This window comes from Zootoca vivipara, chromosome 16 (genome assembly GCF_963506605.1).
Source record: "Zootoca vivipara chromosome 16, rZooViv1.1, whole genome shotgun sequence".
Taxonomy (NCBI): domain Eukaryota; kingdom Metazoa; phylum Chordata; class Lepidosauria; order Squamata; family Lacertidae; genus Zootoca; species Zootoca vivipara.
The window spans coordinates 36,296,059-36,322,151 of record NC_083291.1 but is presented as its reverse complement, the minus strand read 5'-3'; the positions used below and the strand labels follow the sequence as shown (position 1 = coordinate 36,322,151).

The window sequence follows — 26,093 nt, the reverse complement described above, 5'->3', positions numbered from 1 at the left end:
GAACGGCAAGAGGAGCTACTTGTCCAGAAAGAACAAACCAGAGCTGGCTGGATATTCTGAGCTCTGGAGTGGGGTGTGTCACGCTTGTTCACGTACATCCACAAACATTTCTTGAGGGTTTTTTTCATGCCTTGTTGCAATAAACATATATGACCGGCAGCTAGCTTTGCAATCTAATAGCTGACGGTGTCTTCAGACTCTTTCTAACAGCATGCTAAATTTTAAAGACAAAGCAGCTAGATCTGAATTGGGGCCCACAGTATTTTCCTGTGGAGCACCCCCATCCCCCAACGCTCCTGTCCTGCCTGCCGTTTGCACCTGAAAGCGCTGTTTGTGGTAAACAGTGCCTTTGGGTTGGCCTCTTGTGTCCTCAGATGAAATGATCTCATAGACAGTTTTCAGGAAGTTCTGGAATTCCTCGAAAGTTCTAAATGGAAGAGGAAGAGGGGTCAGAACCTGATGGCAGCAGCTTCCATGCAAAAGCCACAGTGGCTTCCCTGGCCTCTCCCACTCTGCTTTTCCCCTTGTGAAGAAGGACATCCTTGCTTCCCTGGCCAGCTTGGTAGGATCTCATCCTCATCTTGCAAACCGTGAGCTGAACTGGGTGATGGGGATACCTAGGTGGGACTTGGGAACAGTAACTAGCTTTTGCTCTCTGGAAGCTGTCCTGCAGCCCCATCTGCTGGGAAGCTCGAGGGGAAGCACGTCATTTAGAGAGGGCAAACGCAACTACATCTGTGATATTTGTCTTCCTTTTACAATGCATAAGAAAAGAGAGCAATTCCAACAAACGCTCTTAAAATTCACTGCTTTGGGTTTTTAAATCTTGTTGGGAATATTGCTACTAGAACCAGGGCCTTTTCAGTATTGGCCCCAAGTTGGTGGAACGCTCTTTCCCAGGAGACCAGGGCCCTGCGGGATTTGTCATCTTTCCGCAGGGCCTGCAAGACAGAGCTGTTTCGCCTGGCCTTTGGGTTGGACTTAGCCTGACCCCGGTGTTTTCCTCCCTCATGGCCTGGATTTATGGACTACTTGAAATGAGGCTGCATTTTAAATTTTAATACTGTATTTTAATCTGTATTTTAATTAATTGTTTTTATGTTTTATTGTGGTTTTGTTGGTGTGAGCCGCCCTGAGCCCGGTTTTTGACTGGGGAGGGCGGGGTATAAATAAAAATTTATTATTATTATTATTATTTATATCTATTCCTCTCCCAGGATTTAAGGGGTGTGTGTCTTCCAGAAAGGTACCTTCAATGTACCCCCTTAAGCTGCACAAGCAGCTGCACAGAACAGGAATTCCCACACTCTACCACCACTATTTTGGGTGCTCATAATGTAAATGGGAGCAATGGGCCCCTTGGTGGTCTTGGGATCTCAGCAGATGCCCACCCTTGCTACCCTCTGGAGCTAGCCATGCCTGTCCTCTGGTGGAATATGAAGCAATCACTTGAGCAAGGTCTGGAAACAGAAACTGGGAACTGGGTGGGGCAAAAGGATTCCAGAGTGGTTCAGAATCACAGACCTTTGGGGCATTCCATCCCAGAGTTTGTATTTGTTTTCATTTATTATGTATGTAGCTCTTTAAAGTATCCCCCGTCTTTTTCCATAAAATAAATGTTCAAACCAAAAATAAAAAATAGAGTTACCTGCTAGGCTTAGCCATTTTGTTAGCTTCTTTTCCCCGTGGAAAGATCTAAGGAAGAAAAGTTCAGGTAGTATTCTGCCTGATCAATCTGGGCCTTGCAACATGTGGCTGGCAGTAGGGCTGGGTGTGGGAACCCAGCTTGTCGTCTACAAGCTGAAAAGCAGCAGGGGAGGTTGTGACTCACCTCACAGGTGTGATGGGCAGGTGCTGCCTAACCCTGCCAACCTATGCTCTGATTTTCCCTGGTTACTTCCTCCGCCAGGTGCTTTTACCCTGGGTGGGATTCCAAAGGTATATTTGTTTCATGGCGCAGGGAGGGTTGCAAGGGAAAAGCAGGGGCAGAAGGTTCAGCATCCTCCTTTTCCACCTGCTACTTCCACTGATCTGGCACCATTTGGGCTCCTAGGCCAAAGAATCCAAATGCCCTGAAATGAACAGCAAAGGCTGGATGCTTAAGTATTTCTTTCCTTGAAATGGTATTAAATTTCTTGGCAACTTATTGCCAAATGTACATCTTACACTGCTTATCTTTTAGTTTTGGGCAGCTTTGTATTGACTCATAGCAGCCACTCGCTAGAAAGGCTGTGATCTTAGGCCCGGTCCCCTGCCTTTTTCATGGTGTCACATGAGCTATTGGTGTTTGAGACAGTAATGGGTACCTTGAAGACTAGTTGTCACAGACAGTTCTCCACCTGTGGTTCAGCCTAGTCTCAGATCTTGCCTTATTGCCAGATGACTCCTCACTGTTGACTTTCACTGCTGCCCAGTTTCTGAAACCATCCCACTATCACCAGGTAGCACATTATCTCATTCTAGAAATCCGTATTCTATTGGCAAAGCCGGGCTCTATCCTAACCAACAGAGGGAGCATCTGAAAGGGGAGAAGCAGTAGGTGGGAGGGGTGACATCTAATCCTGCCTACCACTTTCTCCCTCAGACTTTTCTTCCAGCTGTGCTTTTTTTCTGGCCTTTGATGAAGCTGGGAAAAGAAAGCAGTAGGAGGAAGGAGTAGGAGTAAAGTAGTGCCTAGGGCAGGCATGTCCAACAGGTAGATCGTGATCTACCGGTAGATCACTGGATGTCTGCGGTAGATCACTGGTAGATCATTGGCTCCCCCAAAGAAGCTGAACAACTGTGGCTCCCCTAAAAAAAGCTCAACATTTTACCTCCTCCCTGAAAAAACTCAACAACTTTGACCTGAACCCCCAAAAAGGGGGTAGATCACTGCCAGTTTTTAACTCTGTGAGTAGATCGCAGTCTCTTGGGAGTTGGCCACCCCTGGCCTAGGGGAAGGGTGAAGCAGGCCTCCTCCCACCTGCTGCTTTTCCTCTGCAAAAAGAAACCTCATATCCACATTCATACTATACAAGTAACATGAGATTGGGAGTCTGTGTGCCTAAGATCATATCCAGGCCATTTGTGAATGTAGCTCCTCAACGGAGGGCATTGCTTGTGTTCAGATGATGTGGATGAGTGGAAGTTGGACAGTTATATACTGATGCATATTTCCAACTCAAAATCACAAGGTGGCTGAGCACATTGCGCACCTGGTAAAGGTGGCGGCTTCTCTGCACCTTGCCTTAGCTTACCTTTGACATAACATGCAGCTCTCTCCCTACTACCTCAAAGGAAGAGACTGAGAGCTAGACTCATTTGAAGGGTCAGGGAAAGATAGATGAAAAGCCTTGTACTTCAGCCCAACCATCTGCTTTTTTTAAAAGTAGGGATGGGGAACGTGTGCCCTTGTATTTTTAATCTTTGTTGGAAGCCACCCAGAGTGGCTGGGGAGACCCAGCCAGATGGGCGTGGTACAAATAATAAATTGTTATTGTTATTATTGTTATTGTTATTGTTATTATTATTATTGCAGATGCTGTTGGACTCCAGCTCCCATCAGCCTCAGCCAGCATGACCAATGCGAAGGGATTATGGGAGTTGGAGTCCAAGAACACTTTCCCCATCCCTGTTGCTTTAGAGCTTCAAATGGGCATTTATACATACAGTATATAAGTTCATCCCTCATAAATATCCCAAGGAATGGGTTTGGGAATGATTGGTGACAACACTGGTACTAGCCAAAAAGTGTTCATTCCAGCTGACATTTTCCTGGTACAACTGAATGCTGAAAAACCCACCCAGAGATTGCCCAGGACAGAAAAAAATGTATTATTTTGAGAAGGCAGGGGTGTTTCCAACCTCTGTCACTCTTAAAACACTATGTCTCTTGTTCCCTGTTTGAGCCAACCTTCCTGTTTTTCTGCTTCTCCCTAAAGGAGTTAACTTCAGAGGTTTTGTCAACTCCCTCCCAGGTAAGCAGCTAAGACGATGATCCACTTATTACAGACCCTCCTCCTCACCTGCTTTGCAGTCACTGTGCAAGCCAAGATCTTTGGTCGCTGCGAGTTGTTCCACGCGCTGAAAGTTAGCGGACTGGATGGATATGAGGGGTACAGCCTGGCCAACTGTGAGTGCAGCTTCTCAACACAGAGCATACTTCAAATGTTGTGGGGAGGAGGAAGGAGAGAGATAACAACCATGGTCTTTCCAGACATCATTTCCTTGTCTCTACGTCCACAAGAGGGTGGTCATACCCCAGATTTGGAGGATTCTTGTATGATTTGTAAAATGTGCTGGAGTGAAAGAAAAACTAGCAAATGTCTCCTTCCCTACATGTATTTGAGGAACTAAGACTTCATACCCACCAAGCGCCTCAGAAAAAATGGGGCATCCTGTTTTTTCACACGAGATCGTGGCGGCCATTTTGGGAGCTGTGCTCTTGCACCCTGAAAAAAGGTGTTTTTTTGGGGGGGTGAGATTACAGCACACATCAATTGATTCACCCAGGAGCACATCCCAGAAGATGTCTTAGAGCTGAAAGGGCAGACTTTGGCTGTGGGCTTGTGCACACTTCTGTTTGAGCGGTTTTCCGCTTGTCTCATGCTTTCTAGGCTGTTTTGCTTTGCCTCGCCGCTTTCCCCCCAAAACTCTCTCCAAATTTAGTGCTAAACCAGAGCAAACTTCAATCCAATGAAAATTTGATTAAAGTTTGTGCCGATTTGGTGGTCTTTTGAAACGTGATTTATAATTTTAGTAATCTGCAGCAGTTTTGCCCCTGGATTGCAGCTCCTCCTTTTCCAACTGCTCCCATCCCCAGCCTTTTTGGAAGAGTAAATTGGCCGCTACTACAGAGTGTAACTTCCATTCTTCTCCCTGAAGGGATCTGCATGTCGTTTTTTGAGACTGGCTTTGACACAGAGGCTATTGACAGGCGCAAGGATGGCACTAAAGACTACGGCATCTTCCATATCAACAATGGCTGGTGGTGTAAAGATGAAGGTACCCTCTCGGAGAACCTTTGCTCCATGTCTTGCGCAGGTGAGTTCCTTCCTGCCTCCCCACCCCCGGCCGCAGGTGGCACTGTGCCAGAGGGGACAGGCAAAATGGTGGGGTGCTGCAGAAAATGGAACAGCTTGCTAAATGCTATGTTAGAGGTGCGGAACCTGGTGCTGTCCAGATGTTGTTCAAGCTACCACCAGCCCCAACCCAACATGGGCAATGGTGAGGGATGATTGAAGCAAAAACTTTGGAGAGTCACAGCCTCCCATTCCTAGGGATACATACTACTGGCCTTTCCTGACTTTTTTGTTTTATATTTTAAAATTAAAACAGAGCTTGATTTAATAGCATAATACCTCTTAGGTTAATAAGCACAGTTTAGCCTTGTCAGTAATAACACATTGCTGAATTCGTATTTTTATGTTAAAATGTTGATCCTTCCAAACACAACAATGCAGCTCAAAAATATAAATTAATATTGTTATATTTAAAATGCTTCCTGCCAACCTAGCAGTTCGAAAGCACATCAAAATGCAAGTAGATAAATAGGAACCGCTATACTGTAGCGGGAAGGTAAACGGCGTTTCCATGTGCTGCTCTGGTTTGCCAGAAGCGGTTTTGTCATGCTGGCCACATGACCTGGAAGCTGTACGTCGGCTCCCTCGGCCAATAATGCGAGATGAGCGCGCAACCCCAGAGTCGGTCACGACTGGACCTAATGGTCAGGGGTCCCTTTACCTTTACCTTTATTTAAAATGCTAAATACTGCACATCCAAACATAATCATCAAGCTCAAAAATGTAGGCGGAAGATGTTCTCTTTTTTTAAAGGGTATCTTACTCAAATTCAGAATGCCAGTAAGCCCATTTCATAAGAGTTCATAGGCTGCAAAAGACTGGCAGCTGGAGCAAATGCTGAGCTTTTGCCATTCCACCTCCACCACCACCCCGGCTATTTGGTTTGTATTCAAGTGTTTTTACCATTACATTGGAACTAGCCAAACTGTCCTGTCCCTAATTTTTACATGCAGACTGTAAGGTTTGCCATTTCAGCAGTTATCATCTACCAACAATTTCCTTGTTCAGGTAAGGAAGGTATGTTACAACAGCACCACCTGCTGGCTGCTAATACCTTAGCAGCTGATCAAGTGCCTAATATTTTGTAATGTGCTTTCAAGCGCTCATTACAAGTGCTTCATAATCTAGTTGTTGCAATACCTAACAACAACCCTTAAAGCACTAAAATGCTGGCAGATTTTCACAAGGATGGTGATGGTGGTGGTGATGATTGCATAATGTTGTGGAAATGCGGAGAACTGAATTTAAGCTTGGAAAAATGAGACACTTGGAAAACGGACAGATTTGTCCATCTTTAGTAACAAAGCATTTTGGCCATTGTGATGGAACTGGGCAAAGTGTCCTGTCCCTGGTTTTTACATCCACACAGTCAGCTTTTCAGCAATTTTATCTAAAAGCAAGCTCCCCCATTCAGACAGAGTAGAGGTTGCCAAACTTATTTGGCCTACTGCCCCCTTTTCAGAAAAATAATAATAAAATACTCAGCACCCCCCCCCCCCAGAGATTGACCTTCTTTAAGTGAAGGGGTGCAGTCTACTTGCAATTGGCCAAATAGGCAGGCCAGCTGTGATCCGCTTCCCAGGCCTGGGTGAAGCTAGAAAGGGTTCACCCAAGTCCAGGAAAACTCCTTGCCTCTAAGCATAACCGCTGGATCCAGGGGAGCTGTTGTTGCCATGCATGCCAGTGCAAGTAGATAAATAGGTACCACTGCAGTGGGAAGATAAACAGTGTTTCTGTGCGCTCTGGTTTCTGTCATGGTGTTCCATTGCGCCAGAAGCGGTTTAGTCATGCTGGCCACCTGACCCGGAAAGCTGTCTGTGGACAAACGCTGGTTCCCTCGGCCTGAAGCGAGATGAGCACTGCACCCCATAGTCACGTTTGACTGGACTTAACCACCCAGGGGTCCTTTGCCTTTACCTTTACCCACAACGGTGCCTGATCTGGTCGTAAACGTCATTACACAACAGATGAAACATGTACAAACAGTTTTTCAAAAATATATTCTCTTCTTTATGCTTCCACCGCCCCCTTATTTTTATTCAACACTCCCCAATTGCACCCGAGGCTACTACTGCCCTCCTGGATCGTTCCAGCACCCACCAGGGGCCCGTATCGTCCACTTTGGGAAACACTGAGATAGAGAAAGTGTGCTGGAACAGCACCACTTGCTGGCTACTGACATCTTAGCAGCTGATAAAATGCCCAATATCTTTTTATAGCGTTTTCAGGTGCTCAAAGCAGTTTGCAGGTATTATCTGTAATCCTTTACAACCCCCCTCCCATGGAAGATCGCCCCTTACAGATGGTTGAGACTGAGTCTGAGAGGGAGGGGCTTCCACAAGGCCATCTAGTTGGTTCATGACAGAGATAGATTCCAGTTGGAGACTTCCTAATTTGTTGCTTATTACTCTGTGGCTGCATCAAGTCTCCAAAAAGAGTCTTCAAAAGAGTCTAGCTTAATTGTGATTTACTGCTGCTAATTTATGTAAGCACTTTGGGGGCATTCCTAAATGTGTAATGGTTTATAAATACTTTTAATAAATAAATGGCTAAAACCATTATCATTTCTAGTTACAGGTAGGTAGCCGTGTTGGTCTGAGTCGAAGCAAAATAAAAAAAATCCTTCAGTAGCACCTTAAAGACCAACTAAGTTTTTATTTTGGTATGAGCTTTCGTGTGCATGAAGAAGAAGTGTGCATGCACACGAAAGCTCATACCAAAATAAAAACTTAGTTGGTCTTTAAGGTGCTACTGAAGGATTTTTTTTATTTTACCATTATCATTTATTACCGGTATCTGTATTAGTTGTTCTCCTCATCCTCCCAGAAAAGCAGCTACATTTAAAACTATGATAAAACAATCTAAAATACACAAGTAATATATAGAAAAGTGATCTGATTCAAACCCTCCCCATGAAAAAGCAGAAAATTTAAAATCCAAAGGCCTGGGTGAATAAGAGTGGTTTTGCCTGGCACCTAAAACCAGGTGGGCCTTCTTGGTGAGAACATTCTATAAATGGAGAGCCACTCACTGCTGGCTTCTCGTGTTGCCACCCTCCACACCTCCTTTGCATGTGGCACACGCAGAAGGGCCTCCGATGAAAAATGCAGGGTATGGAACAAGTCATGTGGGCAGAGGCGGTGCTTGAGGGACTGGAGTCCTGCACATTAGACTTTTCCAAAACTTGTGCACAGGTTGGTTGAATTTGTACCTATTTATTGGATATGACATCCCATTTTTGTGCGTTCAATGATATACTTTATATTGCAGAGCCTGCAGAAATAGGTATATATGTCAACACAGGGTGGCCATTTCTCCTACTTTTCAGAGGACAGTCCTCTAACTTGAAGGGCGGCCCAGTCCAAGTGCAGTGTAGGGTAAAGGTAAAGGGACCCCTGACCATTAGGTCCAGTCGTGACCAACTCTGGGGTTGCGCGCTCATCTCACATTATTGGCCGAGGGAGCCGGCGTATAGCTTCCAGGTCATGTGGCCAACATGACAAAGCCGCTTCTGGCAAACCAGAGCAGCGCATGGAAATGCTGTTTACCTTCCCGCTGTAGCGGTTCCTATTTATCTACTTGCATTTTGACGTGCTTTCGAACTGCTAGGTTGGCAGGAGCTGGGACCGAGCAACGGGAGCTCACCCCGTCGCAGGGATTCGAACCGCTGACCTTCTGATCAGCAAGCCCTAGGCTCAGTGGTTTAACCCACAGCGCCACCTGGGTCCCCACGCAGTGTAAAGATAGAGAATCCTAAAATGTGACAGAGCACAGGAGCCTTGAAGATGCCCATCAGCCGGTAGCAACTTGGTAGCAGGTTGACCAGGCACTGCTTGATCAACAGTTTCCCCTGCTATACCACGGAGAGATGTATTTCTATTTAAATTGTTGCAATTGTTTCTAAATCTGCATCTCTATATGAACATTAGCATATACGAGAGCATCAGTGTCTCTCTGCTGATGATACATTTCCTTTGTTGTATTGGCAGTGCATAAGGGGCTACCCTGCCTTTCACCCTAGAAACTCAGGGATAGAATAATGCCGTTCATTCATTAAAAGTTGTGGCCAGCGACAAATGCCAGTTTAATACTAGAAACCAAAGCAATGTATACCCAGTATATATATTTTTAATAAAAAATATTATGTTGGAGAGAAGGCAACCATGGCTCCTCTTCATCTGTTTGCTTTATTTACTTGCCCCTCCTGCAGCAACAAGCATATTTCCAGGTGTGCTACATATCAGACGAGGAAGAACTGTGGTAGCCCAAGACATGTTGCCACCTGAAAAGGAGTCCAAAAGATTCCAAAGGTCTAGAGTTGTGAACTTTGGGCTCTCAAATTTCAGTGGCACCCTATGCAACTCTAAAATCCAGCACCCCCACCTCTCGTGCTCTGTTCTACATCATTGTTGCAACACCCCCTGCAATGCCAGCAGCACCCAGAGTGGCGGAGCCAGTGGCACTACCCTAAAACTGCCTCTGCTCCCTTAACCCTCAAATAACTAACACTTTAAAAATCTTGCCATACCAATTTTTGCCAATTGGCAAAAATATACCCAGGACTGAGCAACATCTGTTGGAGGTGTAACCAGGAAATTGGAACACACATACACATGTGGTGGAATTGCAAACAAATCAAGGTGTTTTGGGAAATAATTTACAAGGAATTAAAGAAAATTTTGAAATATCCCATTAAGAAATGCCCTAAATTATTCCTCTTAGGAATGTTGCCAGAAGATGTCAAACCTAGAGATAGATGTTGTATAAGTTATGCTGTAACTGCCGCAAGAGTGTTAATTGCAAAAAATTGGAAGGCCGCTACCGTTCCAACAAAAGAAGATTGGCAAGAGAAATTATTTAATTACTATAATCTGGCTATAAAATATGAAGAAATTAAAGGAATAAAAGAGGACGATTCAAAAAATAATTGGAAAGTATTTACAGACTATATGCAAACTAAAGTAGAGAATTTAAATCTCAACTCCAATGTTTAAAGGTTCTATTTTAGAAATATAAAGTGTCAACTGTAGAAGGATAAGAGAGATTGAATTAGGAAACTTGATGGATATGAAGAATGATATGAAATTACTGTAAATATTAAAGTAAGGTATGTAGATCAAAAAGAAAAAGGAAGATAAAAGGCATTAGTTCAGACCAGGTTGAGAATTCGTAGGGAAGGGGAGGGTGGGAGGGTGGGAGGGGGTTGTCGAGGGGGAAAAATAAGACAACTGCAACATTTTCATGGCTGTAATTTGTTTTTTTTTATTGTGATCGACTGTAATTGTTGTGATACAAAATAAAGTTTATTTAAAATAATAATAAAAAAATATTGCCATACATTTCAGACACCATTTCCTACCTCCAATTATTTCAATTCCTGGGCGCTACCTAAAGCAGGCCGGTTTACCCTGCTTCATGGCATGGGCCACCCCACCTATAGGAGGCAACTCTGAGGGACCAAGGGGTCTTTGGCCCCCCCAATAAAATATTTGAGGGCCCCCCCCAAAAGTTGATGGGTATTGCCATTCAAATGGTGTGCGTGTGTTGCATCATGTGATTGATTATGCAGGATGGAGTTTACCAGGGCCCCACAATATTTTATTCAAGTTGGCACCCCTGACCCCCACCCTTGTTGATGAGAGGAATGGGAGAGAGTAAGTGGGCTGCTTCCATTCCTGCTACATGGGGATTGCGAAAGGATGCCGTTAGAGGTGGCAATCCTAGGAAGATTTGATTCTGCAATTAGCCTTAAAGGTAAAGGGACCCCTGACCATTAGGTCCAGTCGTGACCGACTCTGGGGTTTGCGCGCTCATCTCGCATTATTGGCCGAGGGAGCCGGCGTATAGCTTCCAGGTCATGTGGCCACCATGACAAAGCCGCTTCTGGCAAACCAGAGCAGCACATGGAAATGCCGTTTACCTTCCCGCTGTAGCGGTCCCTATTTATCTACTTGCATTTTGACGTGCTTTCGAACTGCTAGGTTGGCAGGAGCTGGGACCAAGCAACGGGAGCTCACCCCGTCGCAGGGATTCAAACCGCCGACCTTCTGATCAGCAAGCCCTAGGCTCAGTGGTTTAACCACAGCGCCACCTGGGTCTTAAACTTGTCTTATTCTTATTCTAACCCTGTGATAATAAGAATATTCTTATTCTAACCCTGTGATAATAATCACCGACTTTCCCTTCCATTCATACATTTTCATTCTCTTTTCTAGGTTTATTGAATAATGATATTCACGATGATATCGTATGTGTCAAGAGGATTGTGAAAGATCCCCAAGGCATGGGGACCTGGTATGAGAGCATCTTCTGGTTCTCTCCCCCCCCCCCCAGCTGAATGCCCGACCATGTTGTGGGCCGGACTATATATTTTTTTTGGGAGGGTGGGATGAACGAATTCCTATGCCTCACAAATAACCCAGAGATTAATTTTAAATAAAAGGACACATTCTACTCATGTAAAAACATGCTGATTCCCGGACCATTTGCAGGCCGGCTTGAGAAGGCAATTGGGGCCACATCCAGCCCCCGGGCCTTAGGTTGCCTACCCCTGCTCTAGGGGCTAACTCTGCAAACACCTCCCTCGCCTGGTTGTTCCAGTGTTACCAAAACTGATCTGCTCTCTCTTTGAGCTGTACTTCTCTTTCCTGCTGAAATAGTCTGGACAGACACCCCCACTGCTTTTTACAACAGCCTTACATGCTGGTCTCAAGCAGGTGACATTTCTCCTATCAGTTTATGACAGGAACATCTTCTCCCCAGACCTAATTTATGTGTGCCAGGCTGCTGTTAAAAGCACAGGACCCAGGCCTGCTTTGATTTATTTTTAACTAAAAAATCCAAGTCAGACATGGGGGTCCTGTGTGCCTCTAGAAGCTGCTGGGACTCCCATAATCCTGACCATTGGTCTTTCTGGCTGGGGTTGATGGGATCTGGAGTTCAACAGCATTGGTTCCCCTGCTTGATCTAATAAATTCTCATATTTCAGTGCTGGATCAATCATTCAGCTTCAAACAAGCTGGATCTCTAATGGAGTAGAGAAGCTCACTTTTTGTTTTCCTGCTTGCTGCCCAAGTCAGAGGCATCAAAGGAAACCAGTTAGTAGAGTTGCCAAGTCTTATCATCCCAGTGAGTGCCTTTCACAACCTGGAAACAGGCAGGAATCCATAGCTGAAGATTTCTCTATCACCGAATTGCCGTTCCAGAAAAACCCACAGCTGCTGATTTCTAACTTACTACACAGAAGCTAAAGGCACAGGAGCCCTGACAGAAAAAAGTTGGTAACCGTGTCATAGAGATGCAGGTGGTTAACCAAAGATGGGACTCCTTAACACATGCAGGAATTCTTGTGTACTTGAGTGGTTTGGTTGAATTTACTTGTGCAATATTTTCAACATATAGAGAACAAAACATAAGATAAATAGCGCAGATCACTCTCCTGAGGCATTACAAGCTAAAATGCCACTGGTGTAAGGATGTCATGTTAGCACAAACCCAACTTAATGGGGGAAGCCTTCTCACTTGGATGTTTAGGAGAACAGGACAAACCACAGATAGGGTTGCCAGACTCAATAGTGGACAGGACTTCTGTGCCTTTGTTGCCCCACTCTCTTTTGAGTCTGGAAACCTTGAAGAGAAACCAGTCTCTTTAAGGTTTCCAGACTCAAAAAAGATCAGGGCAATGAAAGGCACAGAAGTCCTGTCCACTATTGAGTCTGGCAACCCTAACCACAGACAATTTTTGAATAGCTGTGTAGGTGAAATTTGGCAGGTATTGTTATGCAGTGACAAAAGAAGCTTCACTTGCCAAAGTTATCTCCTGTTCATAACTGTTAAATGCATAGCTGCCAAGTTTTCCCTTTTCTCGTGAGGAAGCCTATTCAGCATCAGGGAATTTCCCTTTAAAAAAGGGAGAACTTGGCAGCTATGGTTAAATGCCCAGGACTCTTCCTCTAATTTGCACCTGATAATTCCAGTGTATCCTGGGAACACCCCTTGTACACGGAGCAGTAGGTGGAAGCCAGGAGCCTTCAGTGTAAACAGCACATTATGAATTAATGGTGCAGTCCAAGATCCATTATGAAAATCACCAAATGCCCTTGCTAAGAGGGGTGTGTGGGTGTGTGCACCTGCCACCAGTTCCTATGAATGTTTACTCAGAAAGCAATGTTTTCCCAGTCAGTCCAAAGGTTTTTACCCCTTAGGAAGTGTGCTTTGCTGGAATTGCATCTAGAATTCTCTTGAATTTAGTGGTTTGAACCATGCTTAATTCCATGATGGATTATGGTTTAATCCCTTTGTTCTGCAACTGCATTGTAGTTTGAGAAAATGCTATGATCCCTATGCATGAAAAATTGCCCTTAGGAATAGCCATTGTGATAACAGACTTCCTCTTTCTCCAATTTGCCTTTTGCAGGAGGGAGTGGAAAAAGCACTGTGAAAATCAAGACCTGAGTGAGTGGGTGAAGGGGTGTAAGCCCTGAAAACCTGTCTACCTTCTGTTTGCTATCTCTCATGTCATCAATACAGAGCTGTTTGGGGTTTTTTTCTTGTAAAATGCTTCTTATATCTGTTATTTCCCTGGATGGTTAAAAAAAAATCCAAATATGAAATGAAGAGGCAATTCATGCTGTGTACACACCATACACTCAAAGCCACCCCCCCCCAAAAAAATCCTGGGAACTGTAATTAATGGTGCTGGGGAATCATAGCTCTCAGAGGACTAAACCACAGTTCCCAGGATTCTTGGTGGGAAGTCATGTGCCTTAAATGTATGAAGTACACACATTTTTAATTACTTTGCATCCATGGCGTCTACACTGGTCCCCTACCCATCTCTGATGCAGATTAGGGCAATTGGAATCTCCCCATTTGTGGAATGCTCTCCCCAGGAAGGTTTGGCTGGCACCTTCATTATACACCTTTAGGCGCCAGGCAAAAAAAAGTTCCTCTTTAACCAGGCCTCCAGCTGATTGGCATCTGATGCCCTTTTAAAATGTTTTGGGGAGGGTGGGGGTTATTGAGTTGTTCTTGTTTTTATTTGTGTTATGTATTTTGTGTATATTGTGATTTTTTTTGTTGTGAGCTGCCTTGAGACCTGTGAGTATAGGGCAATATACTAAGAATAGGGGAGGCACAAACTATACACAAACAGGAGACATATGGGTGCAGTTTTCTTTCTTTTTTTAATTCATCTTTATTCATTTTACACATAAAAACCCATACAAAATACAAAGAGCAAAAAGAGAAAAAAGCACAAAAAAACCATAACAAAAGCCAAAAACAAGAATACAAAAAGAGAACAGCTACAGCAAAAAAAAAATCTAATAATCTTATATCATCTTCATAACATTTGGACTCCCCGGTTCCCCCCTCATTGATTCCCTATTACAATTCCTTATAGAACAGTTTTCACATAATACCAATTATTTTTAAATTAATTGAAATTTCCTCTCTAATTATCACCTTTCAATTTTATCTATAAACTCAATTTTTATATACATATATTCTAATTAATTATATTTCCCCAACTTAAATTTTTACCAGAAATGAAATTCCATTTTAATACTTCGTTCTTCCCCCCTTCCCCTGGACCCAGATTACCCAGATATCTCAGCAAATTCCATATTTCATACCAGTGTCGGACTTTTCCAATCAATCCAGCCTAAAATCATATGTTTAATCATGTGATTAGACATTTTAACCCACTCCCACCTTTTCCGCAAACTTCCAACAATATTTTTTAAACCCAGCCTGTTGTTTTCCCACTTTTCTTGCTGCTTCCCAACACCCTCCTTCCATCCCATTTTCCCAGAGATTTCCCTACACTCCCTCTCTCACTGGGTGTGCAAGGGTCCCCAGTGGGTGCAGTTTTCTTCCTAGTAGCCCTCAAGACAGCTTGGCTTACACATGTTCTCGAAACAGTTCCCACAGGTTTGACCCAAGGTACTTTTCTCCCTCAGGTGGACAAGGTGGCACATGCAGACTGACTGACTCTCTCTCTCTCTCTCTCTCTCTCTCTCTCTCTCTCTCTCTCTCTCTCTCTCTCTCTCTCTCTCTCACGATTTGACCAGACTGGCAGTTAAATCTTGTTTCAACCCTGATGAAGGGACAAGCATTCCCCACTGCACCTGTGGAGGGGCACACCAGTCTGTGCACAACACACACAGCTCTCTGTGCTTTGTCACCCTGCCACCACTCTTGTCTCCTCAGTATCTGCCACCTGAGGCAGCCACCTCACTCTGCCTAGTGGTAGAGCCGGCCCCAGATGGTTCATATGCATGAATTACCAGATGAAGATTTTTACCACACGGGAGGTAAATGCTATCGTTCTGCCGCATCTTCAGGGGGCACTTCAGAAGCAAATTCCAGTGCTTCCCATATGCTTCCTTTATTCTTCTTCCTTGTGAGTAACTGGTACCAGTAACCTTGTCCTTGGAGGGCCAGATCCATCTGGAAACACTACAGATGACTGATGAAGATGATATAGGCAGGGGTGGAGTTTGTGGCCTAGGTAGGGGGTTGGAATCCAAAGCCCCACTTCATGCAATCCTTGTCACTCCTCTCCTGCTCCAGCAGCATTTCTTGCTCCAGCAGCATTATGTGGCCGCCGATCTACATTGGATCCCAGTACATTTCCGAGCACAGTTCAAAGTGTTGGTGCTGACCTTTAAAGCCCTAAACGGCCTCAGTCCAGTATACCTAAAGGAGCGTCTCCACCCCCATCGTTCTGCCCGGACATTGAGGTCCAGCTCCGAGGGCCTTCTGGCGGTTCCCTCATTGCGAGAAGCCAAGTTGCAGGGAACCAGGCAGAGGGCCTTCTCGGTGGTGGCGCCTGCCCTGTGGAACGCCCTCCCATCAGATGTCAAAAAGGAAAACAGCTACCAGATTTTTAGAAGACATCTGAAGGCAGCCCTGTTTAGGGAGGCTTTAAATGTTTAAGAAATTAGTGTATTTTAATGTTTCTGTTGGAAGCCGCCCAGAGTGGCTGGGGAAACCCAGCCAGATGGGCGGGGTATAAATAAATTATTATTATTATTATTATTATTATTATTATTATTATTATTACCTGAGACATTACCTGAGACACTCTCACTCTGCCTAATTATGGGCTGCCCCTGTTAATCCAACAGCATCACGTGCCCTCAGTCTGTTTCTTGAGTCCAAATTCTGAATTATGAAATGTTCCTGAGTTTTGAATGTGCGCGATATTTCTTTCCACTCTCTTTCCACTTTCCACTCTCAACCTGCTGCATTGTCTAACCCACATTTCGTTTCTAAGCCACATTTCGCTTCTTTTCCCCTTGTTGGGGGGGGGGGGAGAGCACAGCTTCGCTTCAAAGTCTGCCAACTCTTATCCCAACAGAGGCAGGTCCAGGAAACGGTGTCACACCTTTTCTTAATCTATTCCAACATTTTGCTCACATATTCCACACCATACATTTAAAGCACTATTGATTGCACCCTTTTGACAGTCATGGAAAACCCTGGGAACTGTAGGTTGTTGTGGGTGCTTGGAACTGTAGCTCGGTGCAGTCAGCACCCTTAACAAACTACAGTTCCCATGATTCTTTGTGGGGAAACCATGACAGTTAAAGTGGTCTAAGACTGCAACACACGACATCAACATATGCAAAAGCCGCTGTCATGCTTTGGGTGAGAGACCAGCAGTGCTGTGTGAAGTGATCTGCAGCCAATAAATATTCCCTATGGATACAGCTTGGAGGAAGGAGAAGAAGAGGAATTTTTTCCCAGTTGGCTGCTGGGGCTGTCAATGCCAGGGTGGAATAGGGAAGCTGGGAAAGAAGCCGTGATAATGATGGGTTGAGAGCAAAATTTGGGAAGCAAGGTTTGTGTGTGCCAGTCCCAGACTATTTTGTGCCCCAGGCAAGGCGCTCCCTCGGTTGCTAACCGTTCTAATAATGTATGAATTACTTTTAAATGATAAGATTCTTCAAAATATAAAATAAAAGTAAAATATTATTAGAAATTTGTAAGAGATAACAAAAATGAATCTGCATAAAACTGTGGTCCTCTGATGCTTGCGCCCTGGGCAAGCTGCCTACCTGGCCTAATGACAGCACCGGCCCTGCAGCTGTTGGGGAGTGTGGATAAAGGATGGGCACATCCCTCGGCCTCCGCTTGTCCCACAGGACAGGCTTTCAGCTAGTTTTTAAACAACAGCCAAATAGTTGCCTCTACACCGTAAAAACATATGCCCTGGACTGGACATTTCTCACTGAAGAAGCTTCAGATATTGACTTGAGTCATGTCTTGGTTTGAGGACATTTTTGGTATGTTGGGGTCCAGCTCTGGAACCTGTGAAATAATAAGAAAGGAGAGTGCCTCTGAGCACATGCTGAGAGCCTCTTCCTCACCTCTGCATGAGCACAACCAGCCCAGCTTCCAGGTTCGAGGCAATGTGATTTCCTGGGAACTGGCCTCTGAAATGAGCAGAGGTTGGTGAGATTCTGTACACAGCAGCGGAAATGGTTGTGTAGGTAGGTGGGTGGCTTGTGCCCGTTCAAGGTTCAACCAATAATGGAGGTTAGAGATACACAATAGGGATGTGAAGGCGGCTTTATTGGGGACCACAAAAGAAGGAGCGGAGCTGCCCCTCTGGCTGTGAGGGATGAAGAAGGAGATGGCAGGGGTGCTGCTGATCTCGGCAGGCCTTTACTTTCCCTGGCACTGCTCCAGGCTCCGCTCCGCTCTGGTTCCGGAGGCGATGTGGTACGTGGAGCACTTGACGGAGATGTCAGAGGTCAGGCGGCTGCGAGGGATGCTCAGGATGCTGCTGGTGCTGTAGGAGCCATCCTCGTTCAAGACCACTGGCCCAGTAGTCACCCCCTCTGATATGTTGGCTCCAGCCTCACTCCACTTGATCTCTAGGAACCCTGGGTAGAATTTCTCAGCTATGCACAAGGCGTGGACGGTGGGCGAGTCAGCTGTCTGGTAAGCATCAGACAGGAGGGTGACTGAGGCCGGTTCCTTTGCTGATTTGCCTGGGAAAAGAGAAACCATGAGTGGGTCACAGAATCCAGGTGACTTGGTTATTTTTGGGTGGTGGTGCTAAATGGGGGTTTCCAAGCAAAGTTCATTCAGTTGGTTGAGAATCCCCAGCAGTACTTAACAGAGCCCACACACACAAAAAAAAAGCCACCCTGGATAACTTAATGTGTCATTTTGGCCCCAGAGGCATGGGTTGGAGTTGATGATTTTCTTGTGGAGATTTTGCAAGCATTTCTGTAGTTGAGCTCCTCTTCCACTCTGAGAGCTTCTCCACACTTGCCTTTCCTTCATACTTTTCAGACACAATCCCATCACTCTTTTTTTTGGGGGGGGGGGTCCGGAGCTTTCCACACCAAAACCCGCTCTTTAAAGCAGAATTGGAGCAAATGGCAATTGCCGTTGGCTGCGCTTCAGCTTTAAAGAGCAGGTTTTCATGGGGAATGCTCCAGGGCATAAAAAAGCCAAACAAACAAACTGATGCTCAGATGTAGAGCTTTAAAGCACAGACCTGTGCTTAGAAAGAGTGGGACAAAAGGTAAATATGCCTAAACCCTTATTCTATTTTCTAACACCTTCCCTCCACCCAGCACCCAAAATCTGTTTTTCAGGGGAACACGCAAGGCATCGTTGCAATCTGTTGCGTACATGGAGCCTGCTGCTGTAGAGAAAGGGCATTAGAGGACAAAAAGAATAGGGCAGAGTTGGGGAAGATCTTTCCTCCTCCACGAGGGGAGACTTTGCAGGCTGGACACGCTCCTCGCGGCAACCAGGGGGGCGTGTATCGGCCCCCTGCTGCAGCCAATCCCTGCTGCCGCACCAAGCCGCTGGCTGGCCAATAGGGCCGGCCTGGGGGCGGGCTTTACGGACATTTAAATCTGCGCAGCAGCAGGGGAATCCTCCTCCTCCTGCTGCATCCCAACGGATCTCCCGCCCACCCTCCCTTTAGGTCTTCCCTTTGTGTGTGTGCTTTGACCTTGCTATGGACTTCGGTTGGTTGTCTTGGTTGCCCAAGGGGCCTGGTAGGAGTTTTTTTTTATCCATTTGGCTAATTGGCACCGGCCTCTTGGTTTTTTCGCCTACCTCGTAGCAATTCGTCACAACTTCCTTCGGTATTTGGCGGTTAGGCATTGGAATATGGAGCGTCTGGTGTGTTTGAGGACTGGTTGTGGCCATCATCCAACCCTCCTCTTATAGGGGTATCCCCTTAAGGGATCCGGCGGTCGTGGATCCCATCCGATGCCCTACTGAGGCTAGGGCCATGGCACGACCCCCGGTGACACCAGGGGGAGCTTTCAGTTGTATTTGCATCAACAGGCTCCTCCCTCGGGGTGTTAACCTGATATGACCCCCCGCAGAACGGCGTGGGGTCATGCTTGCTAGGGTGTCCAATGCCTAAGCCAATACCTCTCACTTGTTCTAACCAATAAAGTTGTGGCCTTATTTTACCCATTAACTCAAATCCATGTGTCACTGTGTCTTCATTTCTCGCGCGCGCGCGCGCGCGGGGGGGGGGGGTGTCCTCGAACCGCAACTTGCAGCTCTCCAAATGTTGTTGGACTCGCTTCTCCTGTTATCCCAGCCAGTGTAACCATTGACCAGGGACGATGGGAGTTGGAGTCTGCCAATATGCAGCAAAGTGCTAAGTAACTTTCCTGTCAAGGCGAAGATTTCAGCTTGTGCAACAGGACTCCCCCTCATGCCCCTGCTTAAATCTGCTCTGGGTTCCCCCACAACTCTCCAGAGCAGATTAGGGGAGCGCAGGCAGGCGAGAAGAGGCAGGAGGAAAGTTCTGCTGCACAAGTGGAAATCCTCGCAATATTGGAATGCATAAGTTGGATCCCAATTTTCTGATATCACTTTTCTGAGTGTTCATATTAAGCAGTTCACCTGACAGTAACCCTACAAGGTCACTAGTGCTATTGTTCCTACACTGCAAGCACGAATCTGAGGCGTAGCAGCTTGCCTAAGGCTACTTTGTGAATTCATGCCCGAAGCGAGACATGAGCTGGGAATTTCCTAGGGCACACTTCATAACTTCCATGCTACACAAGCCCCCGGCATGCTTCCCGTAATACGCTGGGTTCCCTGTGCCCAAGGGCTCCACTCTTAAACCATGGTATTCTCACTCACCTCCTGTGACACTGAGCTGTGTTCCACTCCCTGAGACAGCGGTGTTGAAATAATTTGCCTCTGCCAGGCAGTAATAGGTGGCACTGTCCTCCGTTCGCACCTTCCGAATCTGCAAGGTGTAGGTGTTGGCATCCCGGATGGACACAAAACGTTCATCAAATGCAGGAGCACGTTCTACCTGGCCATTGATGTGATGCTTCAGTATAAAGACCGGGCCACTTCCTGGCTTTTGCTGGAACCAGAAGGCATGGTACTCCTGGATATTGCCCCTCTCCAGAGGGCACGGCAGGATAGCAGTGGTCCCCTCTGCAAAGGAGGCCTGCGGAGGCTGAGCGGGCAGAGGCTGCAACGCTCCACCTGCGAGGAGGGAAGCAGGTGGCTCTTGTGAAGCTAAAATTTCAGCCTTATATTGGGAGTGCACTGTCTGACACATGCTTTTTACACATATGCTTATGTGTGTTCTATACAAATAGTAAATGGGGTAGAAAATATAGAAAATGTAGGGGTTTTTTTCTTATTTTGAGAAAATGTTACGGTAACAGTAACAAAAAACAAAACCTTGTTTGTAAATCACAGGATACTTCCCTCTTGAGAAGTGTGCTACCCCACCTTCTTCTTGAGATCAAGAATGAGAGCCCTGCTCCTGCAAGTGAAAGGGAGGCGGCACAATGGGCTGTGGGTTCAAGCAGAGCCTTTTGGGTACCTGCCTCAAAGCTGTGGTATGAACAAGGTGTGTGCCAGCATATCAGTATTTCAGTTGCTAGAGAGCCATGTCAAGTCCACCTTTGAAAGATGGTCTTTCAGGGCTAGTGATCCAGTGACTTATTCTGCCTTTTGCTGTATTACTGTACATTGGTTTTAATATATGAGTGTTTTTTTAAAGTTTTAATGTGAGGTTTTCTGCTACTAAAAGATATTTTATGGTTTCGTAAACTGACTTCAGTATATAATAGGTGGATAGCAATATTAAAAAAGCAATCGAGGCATTCTTTTATTGTAAGCCTGCAGGAGGGCTTTGCTGTTTTTAACCTGATAATTACTAGCACCAAAGTAGTTTAGGAAGGGGTTAATATTAATAATCATCATAATCCAACATTGACTCTGAAACACATCTCAAAAGAGCTGAGAGTTGGATTAATTGCACACTATGGCTGCATACATGTCAGTTCACCGAAATAGGTTGAATTCAAAATAAAAAAAATTCCTTCAGTAGCACCTTAAAGACCAACTAAGTTTTTATTTTGGTATGAGCTTTTGTGTGCATGCAAACTTCATTCATCTGATGAAGTGTGCATGCACACGAAAGCTCATACCAAAATAAAAACTTAGTTGGTCTTTAAGGTGCTACTGAAGGAATTTTTTTTATTTTGTTTCGACTCAGACCAACACGGCTACCTACCTGTAGGTTGAATTCAGTGGACCTAAATCTCAACTCTTGAGATTTAGGAGACTCTTGAGAGTCCCATGGACTGCAAGAAGATCAAACCTATCCATTCTGAAGGAAATCAGCCCTGAGTGCTCACTGGAAGGACAGATCGTGAAGCTGAGGCTCCAATACTTTGGCCACCTCATGAGAAGACTCGACTCCCTGGAAAAGACCCTGATGTTGGGAAAGATGGAGGGCACAAGGAGAAGGGGATGACAGAGGACGAGATGGTTGGACAGTGTTCTCGAAGCTACGAACATGAGTTTGACCAAACTGTGGGAGGCAGTGCAAGACAGGAGTGCCTGGCGTGCTATGGTCCATGGGGTCACGAAGAGTCGGACACGACTAAACAACAAAATCTCAACTATAAAGAAAAGAAAAATTATAAGGGGGCAGTAACTCTGTGAAAATAATGGGACAACTTCAGTGTCACGCTGTATTCTGTCAATGCAAGCCTATTTCAGGGGTACAAGGCAGAGGTAGATTTAGGAGAGCGCAACCTGTTTGTCCAAACTGGGCACTGAGCCGAGAGGGGTCTGCAGGTGATGCTGCAACAATGACTTAGAATGGAAGGCAAGAGGCGGCGAGGGCACTGAATTTTGGTGTGGCACAGGGCGCCACTGAAGTGAGAAAACCCAAAGTCCACCACTTCACAATGGCGCACAGAGGGCGGAGAGGGGTGGAACCCCCAAGCAGAGTTCCTTGTGAAGAGCTCTACTAATGTGAGCAGAATCCTGCCCAGTGCACCCACCCTGCCATTTTCAACTCTCCTTGAAAACAGTTGCCTTTCCCAATAAAATAGCCTTCAAAGCTTTTAGGCAGATCGTAACTAATGTGGTGGGACGCGGGTGGCGCTGTGGGTTAAACCACAGAGCCTAGGGCTTGCTGATCAGAAGGTCGGCGGTTCGAATCCCCGCGACGGGGTGAGCTCCCGTTGCTCGGTCAAAGCTCCTGCCAACCTAGCTGTTCGAAAGCATGTCAAAGTGCAAGTAGGTAAATAGGGAAGGTAAACGGTGTTTCCGTGTGCTGCTCTGGTTTGCCAGAAGCGGCTTAGTCATGCTGGCCACATGACCTGGAAGCTGTACGCCGGCTCCCTCGGCCAGTAGAGCAAGATGAGTGCCACAACCCCAGAGTCGGTCACGACTGGACCTAATGGTCAGGGGTCCCTTTACCCTTTAACTAATGAGCAGAGCAGAGCCTGAAATCTGCAGTAGTAGGTTGTTTCTGCCTTTGCACATCATTCACCACTGAGACCTTCGCAGAGTCCACAGTTCCCCATCTCCACCACACCCACTTTACGGTTTGCAAAATCAGCAGAGCACATATACAAAGCTTGGAAAGACTGATTCCTTACAATCACAAGTAAGGACTAGTCCCTTTACGTGTCTTATATTTAGAATGTTAATTACCTAAATGCTGAAATGTGCCAAATCAAACAGCATGATGTGACACCTGCTGAAGAATTTTATACAGCTTGACAGTCTGCACACTTGTATTTAGTGCATTTCGCTTACGGAGCCAGCATTTCAAAAATGGTTTCAGTCTACTCAGTAAGGGGTGGGCCAGTTTGCCCATTTCAGTTCAGTTTTTAACTTTTCTAGTCTTAAGTTCAGTTTTCCATATCATTTTGTGATTTTTTTCTTATTTAAAAAACCTTGTCAGCATTTTATTGTGAATTTCTCCTGTACATTATAGAACAGTGATGGGCAACCTTTTGAGCTTGGTGTGTCAAAATTCGCCAAAAAACCGAGCATAACTCGGGTGGGGTGTCACTTTGAGAAAAAAACCATAATTTCGCGATATTTATAGTTTAAATAACAAAAATGTATAATTGTAATATATAACTGTATTTAATAAACCAAAAACTAATTATTTAACCAAACCAAACCAAAAACCCCTTATTTATCACAAAGTGCCCAGAGTTGTTGAGCTTTTTTGGGGGGGTTGCTGACCAAAGTTTTGGAGGTTTTTTTGGGGGTGCAAAAGTTGCTTTTCTTTTTTGGGGGGTGCCCCAAAGCTTCTGTGCTTTTGGGGGGGGAGGGAACAGAAATAAATGATGAAAAATACCTTCGCTGGAACTAACACGCAGCACCGACATACGGTAGTCTGCGAAAGCGCCAAAACCCCCAGCACAGAATGGGTTAAAAATGGACGTTGTTACACCCAATCATTGTCTGCCAAAGCGCCAGAAAAAGCAGCACAGAAAGGGTTAAAAAAACCAATCTCTGGCTACCAGCAACAAAAAACAAAAAAAAAGGATCTGGGTTTTAACAGCGGACACAACGGGGACAGGACAAGCTGTAGTGTGAGGAGAACAAATGGGGGAAACAACAACAACAACAACAACAACAACAACAACAACAGCACGAATGGGCCGATGGGGCGTGTGCCAGCAGTGAGGGCTCTGTGTGTCACGTCTGACATGCGTGTCATAGGTTCGCCATCACTGTTATAGAACATAATATATTTGTGCATGTTAATGTCACGGATATATGCATTTTTATGCACACTCTGCCCTAGAGTGTTCCTTTCTATACACATCACTTGGCTGCAGAACTACACTGTACAAATCGGAGAAGTATGCATTCTGATGGGTGGCTATACTTCAGCATGCATATTGTTTAGAAAGTGGGGACTAGATAGGATTGCCTTTAAATATGAACTGAGTCGAATTTTCCCACCATCTCTATTCATAAGTGCCTAGCGGGCAGATGGAGGGATGATTGAATGAGTGGGTTTTCCTCTCCAGCCTTCTAGGCGTACACCAACCTTTGAAGTCCTTTACATCTACCTGCCATTCCTAGACCATAGCTGTGGCCCTTGCCTGACCTCCAATGAAAGACACAAGATGTGCAGATTTCTCTAGCACATTATGCTCTTTTCTCTGTATTCTAGCACAAGGCCCAAATTCCTCATTTCCCCGTCATTCCCACTGGCCTACTGCAAGTTCTTAGACTCTCTAGCTTGGCAACCAGCTATGCGTGTACTCACCGTGGATGGAGAGAACCAAAGAGAGACACAACAAGATATGAGAGCCCATCCTTCTCCGCTTGGAGGTGGTTTGATGATGAAACTGCTTGTCTTTCTAGCGCATATGCGCCATGCACACTGCTTTATGGCTACCCTGCTCATTTGCAAGCATTTGCCTAGAGGCTGCTTGTTTCCCTGAGGTTCACGCAGTACAGCTCTGTCATTGGCTGGAGGCAGACATTGGAAAGAGTCTGGCAAGTTCATACTATTGTATTGAGGGGGTCTGGTGGTGGCCACACAGAAGAGCTGTGGATTTCATCCCAATGTTTCATTGTGAATTTGTTTTCTGTTCCTTCACAAGCAGAGCTAGACTCCATGGGATTGGAAAATGTGGCCATTATATTCACCTGTAAATTCAAAGTGGTTTCTTTTGGATTGTTGGAATTCTTCAGTTGTAGCATAAATGAGAAAAGGGGGGTGGGAATCTAAAGCAGTGAAGAATATGTTTCTCTGCAGCATAGAATAGAATAGAATAGAATAGATACTTTATTGTCATTGTACATAGTACAACGGGGACCCAGGTGGCACTGTGGTTAAACCACTGAGCCTAGGGCTTGCTGATCAGAAGGTCGGCGGTTCGAATCCCTGTGACGGGGTGAGCTCCCGTTGCTTGGTCCCAGCTCCTGCCCACCTAGCAGTTCGAAAGCACATCAAAATGCAAGTAGATAAATAGGAACCGCTACAGCGGGAAGGTAAACGGCGTTTCCATGTGCTGCTCTGGTTTGCCAGAAGCGGCTTTGTCATGCTGGCCACATGACCTGGAAGCTATACGCCGGCTCCCTCGGCCAATAATGTGAGATGAGCGCGCAGCCCCAGAGTCGGTCACGACTGGACCTAATGGTCAGGCGTACCTTTACCTTTACCTTTACATAGTACAACAAAATTGAATGCCATCCCATAAAAACAATATAAAAACACAATTACAGCCACACACACACACACACACACACACACAGTATACATATACTGTACATATACACCCATACACTATTGCATGCATTCTCCAGGAATTAAAGCCAATTGAGCTAACTAGCAAGGCTAGCTGATTAACAGAGTTGTACAAGTGAAACCTGCAACAAAATTGACACCCCATCAGCATGCTACGTTTAAAGGCACTTTAAATGGTCATGTATTCCCCCTACGAATTATGGAAACTCTAGTTTGTGCTGCGATCCCTTACTCCCCTCCAAAAGCTACCTATGAGGGGAATAGGGGGTCTGCTTAAGCACCCTTAACAAACGACAGTTCCCTGGGGTTCTTTGGCGGAAGCCGTGCTTTTTAACGTGGTATAAAAGTACTTTCAAATTAAGTTGCAGATATGACCCAGTTTTCCTCATCAGTCAGCCAGCATCCTATGGTTACTAACCTCAGCCCTTATTGGACGGTTTACGAAGGTTTTCCATTTCCTCCGCAGGCTATTTCACCCTTTAGAAACT

General features: G+C 45.5%; 2 protein-coding genes across 3 annotated transcripts; one reads left to right on the top strand and one right to left on the bottom strand.

Annotated features, from left to right (window-relative positions):
- Positions 1–14,167, top strand: LOC118088882 (lysozyme C, milk isozyme-like). Of its 2 annotated transcripts, XM_035123033.2 has the most exons (4): positions 1–4,111; positions 4,864–5,022; positions 11,276–11,354; positions 13,477–14,167. In XM_035123033.2, exons 1-4 carry the CDS (start codon positions 3,973–3,975, stop codon positions 13,541–13,543), a joined length of 444 nt encoding a protein of 147 aa, XP_034978924.1. In that variant the 5' UTR covers positions 1–3,972; the 3' UTR covers positions 13,544–14,167. The 2 variants fall into 2 exon arrangements, with proteins under 2 accessions (XP_034978924.1, XP_034978923.1); XM_035123032.2 differs by lacking the exons at positions 11,276–11,354; positions 13,477–14,167 and having other exon boundaries at positions 4,864–5,225.
- Positions 14,168–17,628: 3,461 nt separating this feature from the next.
- On the bottom strand, positions 17,629–24,699 carry LOC118089548 (immunoglobulin alpha-2 heavy chain-like). The gene is made up of 3 exons (XM_035124330.2): positions 24,619–24,699; positions 20,202–20,558; positions 17,629–18,064 (listed from the first exon to the last, which is right to left on the bottom strand). The coding sequence occupies exons 1-3, from the start codon at positions 24,665–24,667 to the stop codon at positions 17,736–17,738; spliced, it is 735 nt and encodes a 244-aa protein (XP_034980221.2). The 5' UTR covers positions 24,668–24,699; the 3' UTR covers positions 17,629–17,735.
- Between the last annotated feature and the right edge of the window lie 1,394 nt (positions 24,700–26,093).

What these genes read in the sequence shown, in the direction of transcription:
- LOC118089548 (XM_035124330.2), bottom strand. Translation starts at nt 24,667, where the DNA reads ATGGGCTCTCATATCTTGTTGTGTCTCTCTTTGGTTCTCTCCATCCAC. An exon ending in TTTGGTTCTCTCCATCCACG is followed by an intron (nt 20,559 to 24,618) that starts GTGAGTACACGC and finishes CCCTCCTCGCAG; the next exon opens with GTGGAGCGTTGCAGCCTCTG. An exon ending in ACAGCTCAGTGTCACAGGAG is followed by an intron (nt 18,065 to 20,201) that starts GTGAGTGAGAAT and finishes CTCTTTTCCCAG; the next exon opens with GCAAATCAGCAAAGGAACCG.
- LOC118088882 (XM_035123032.2), top strand. Translation starts at nt 3,973, where the DNA reads ATGATCCACTTATTACAGACCCTCCTCCTCACCTGCTTTGCAGTCACT. An exon ending in GGGGTACAGCCTGGCCAACT is followed by an intron (nt 4,112 to 4,863) that starts GTGAGTGCAGCT and finishes TTCTCCCTGAAG; the next exon opens with GGATCTGCATGTCGTTTTTT.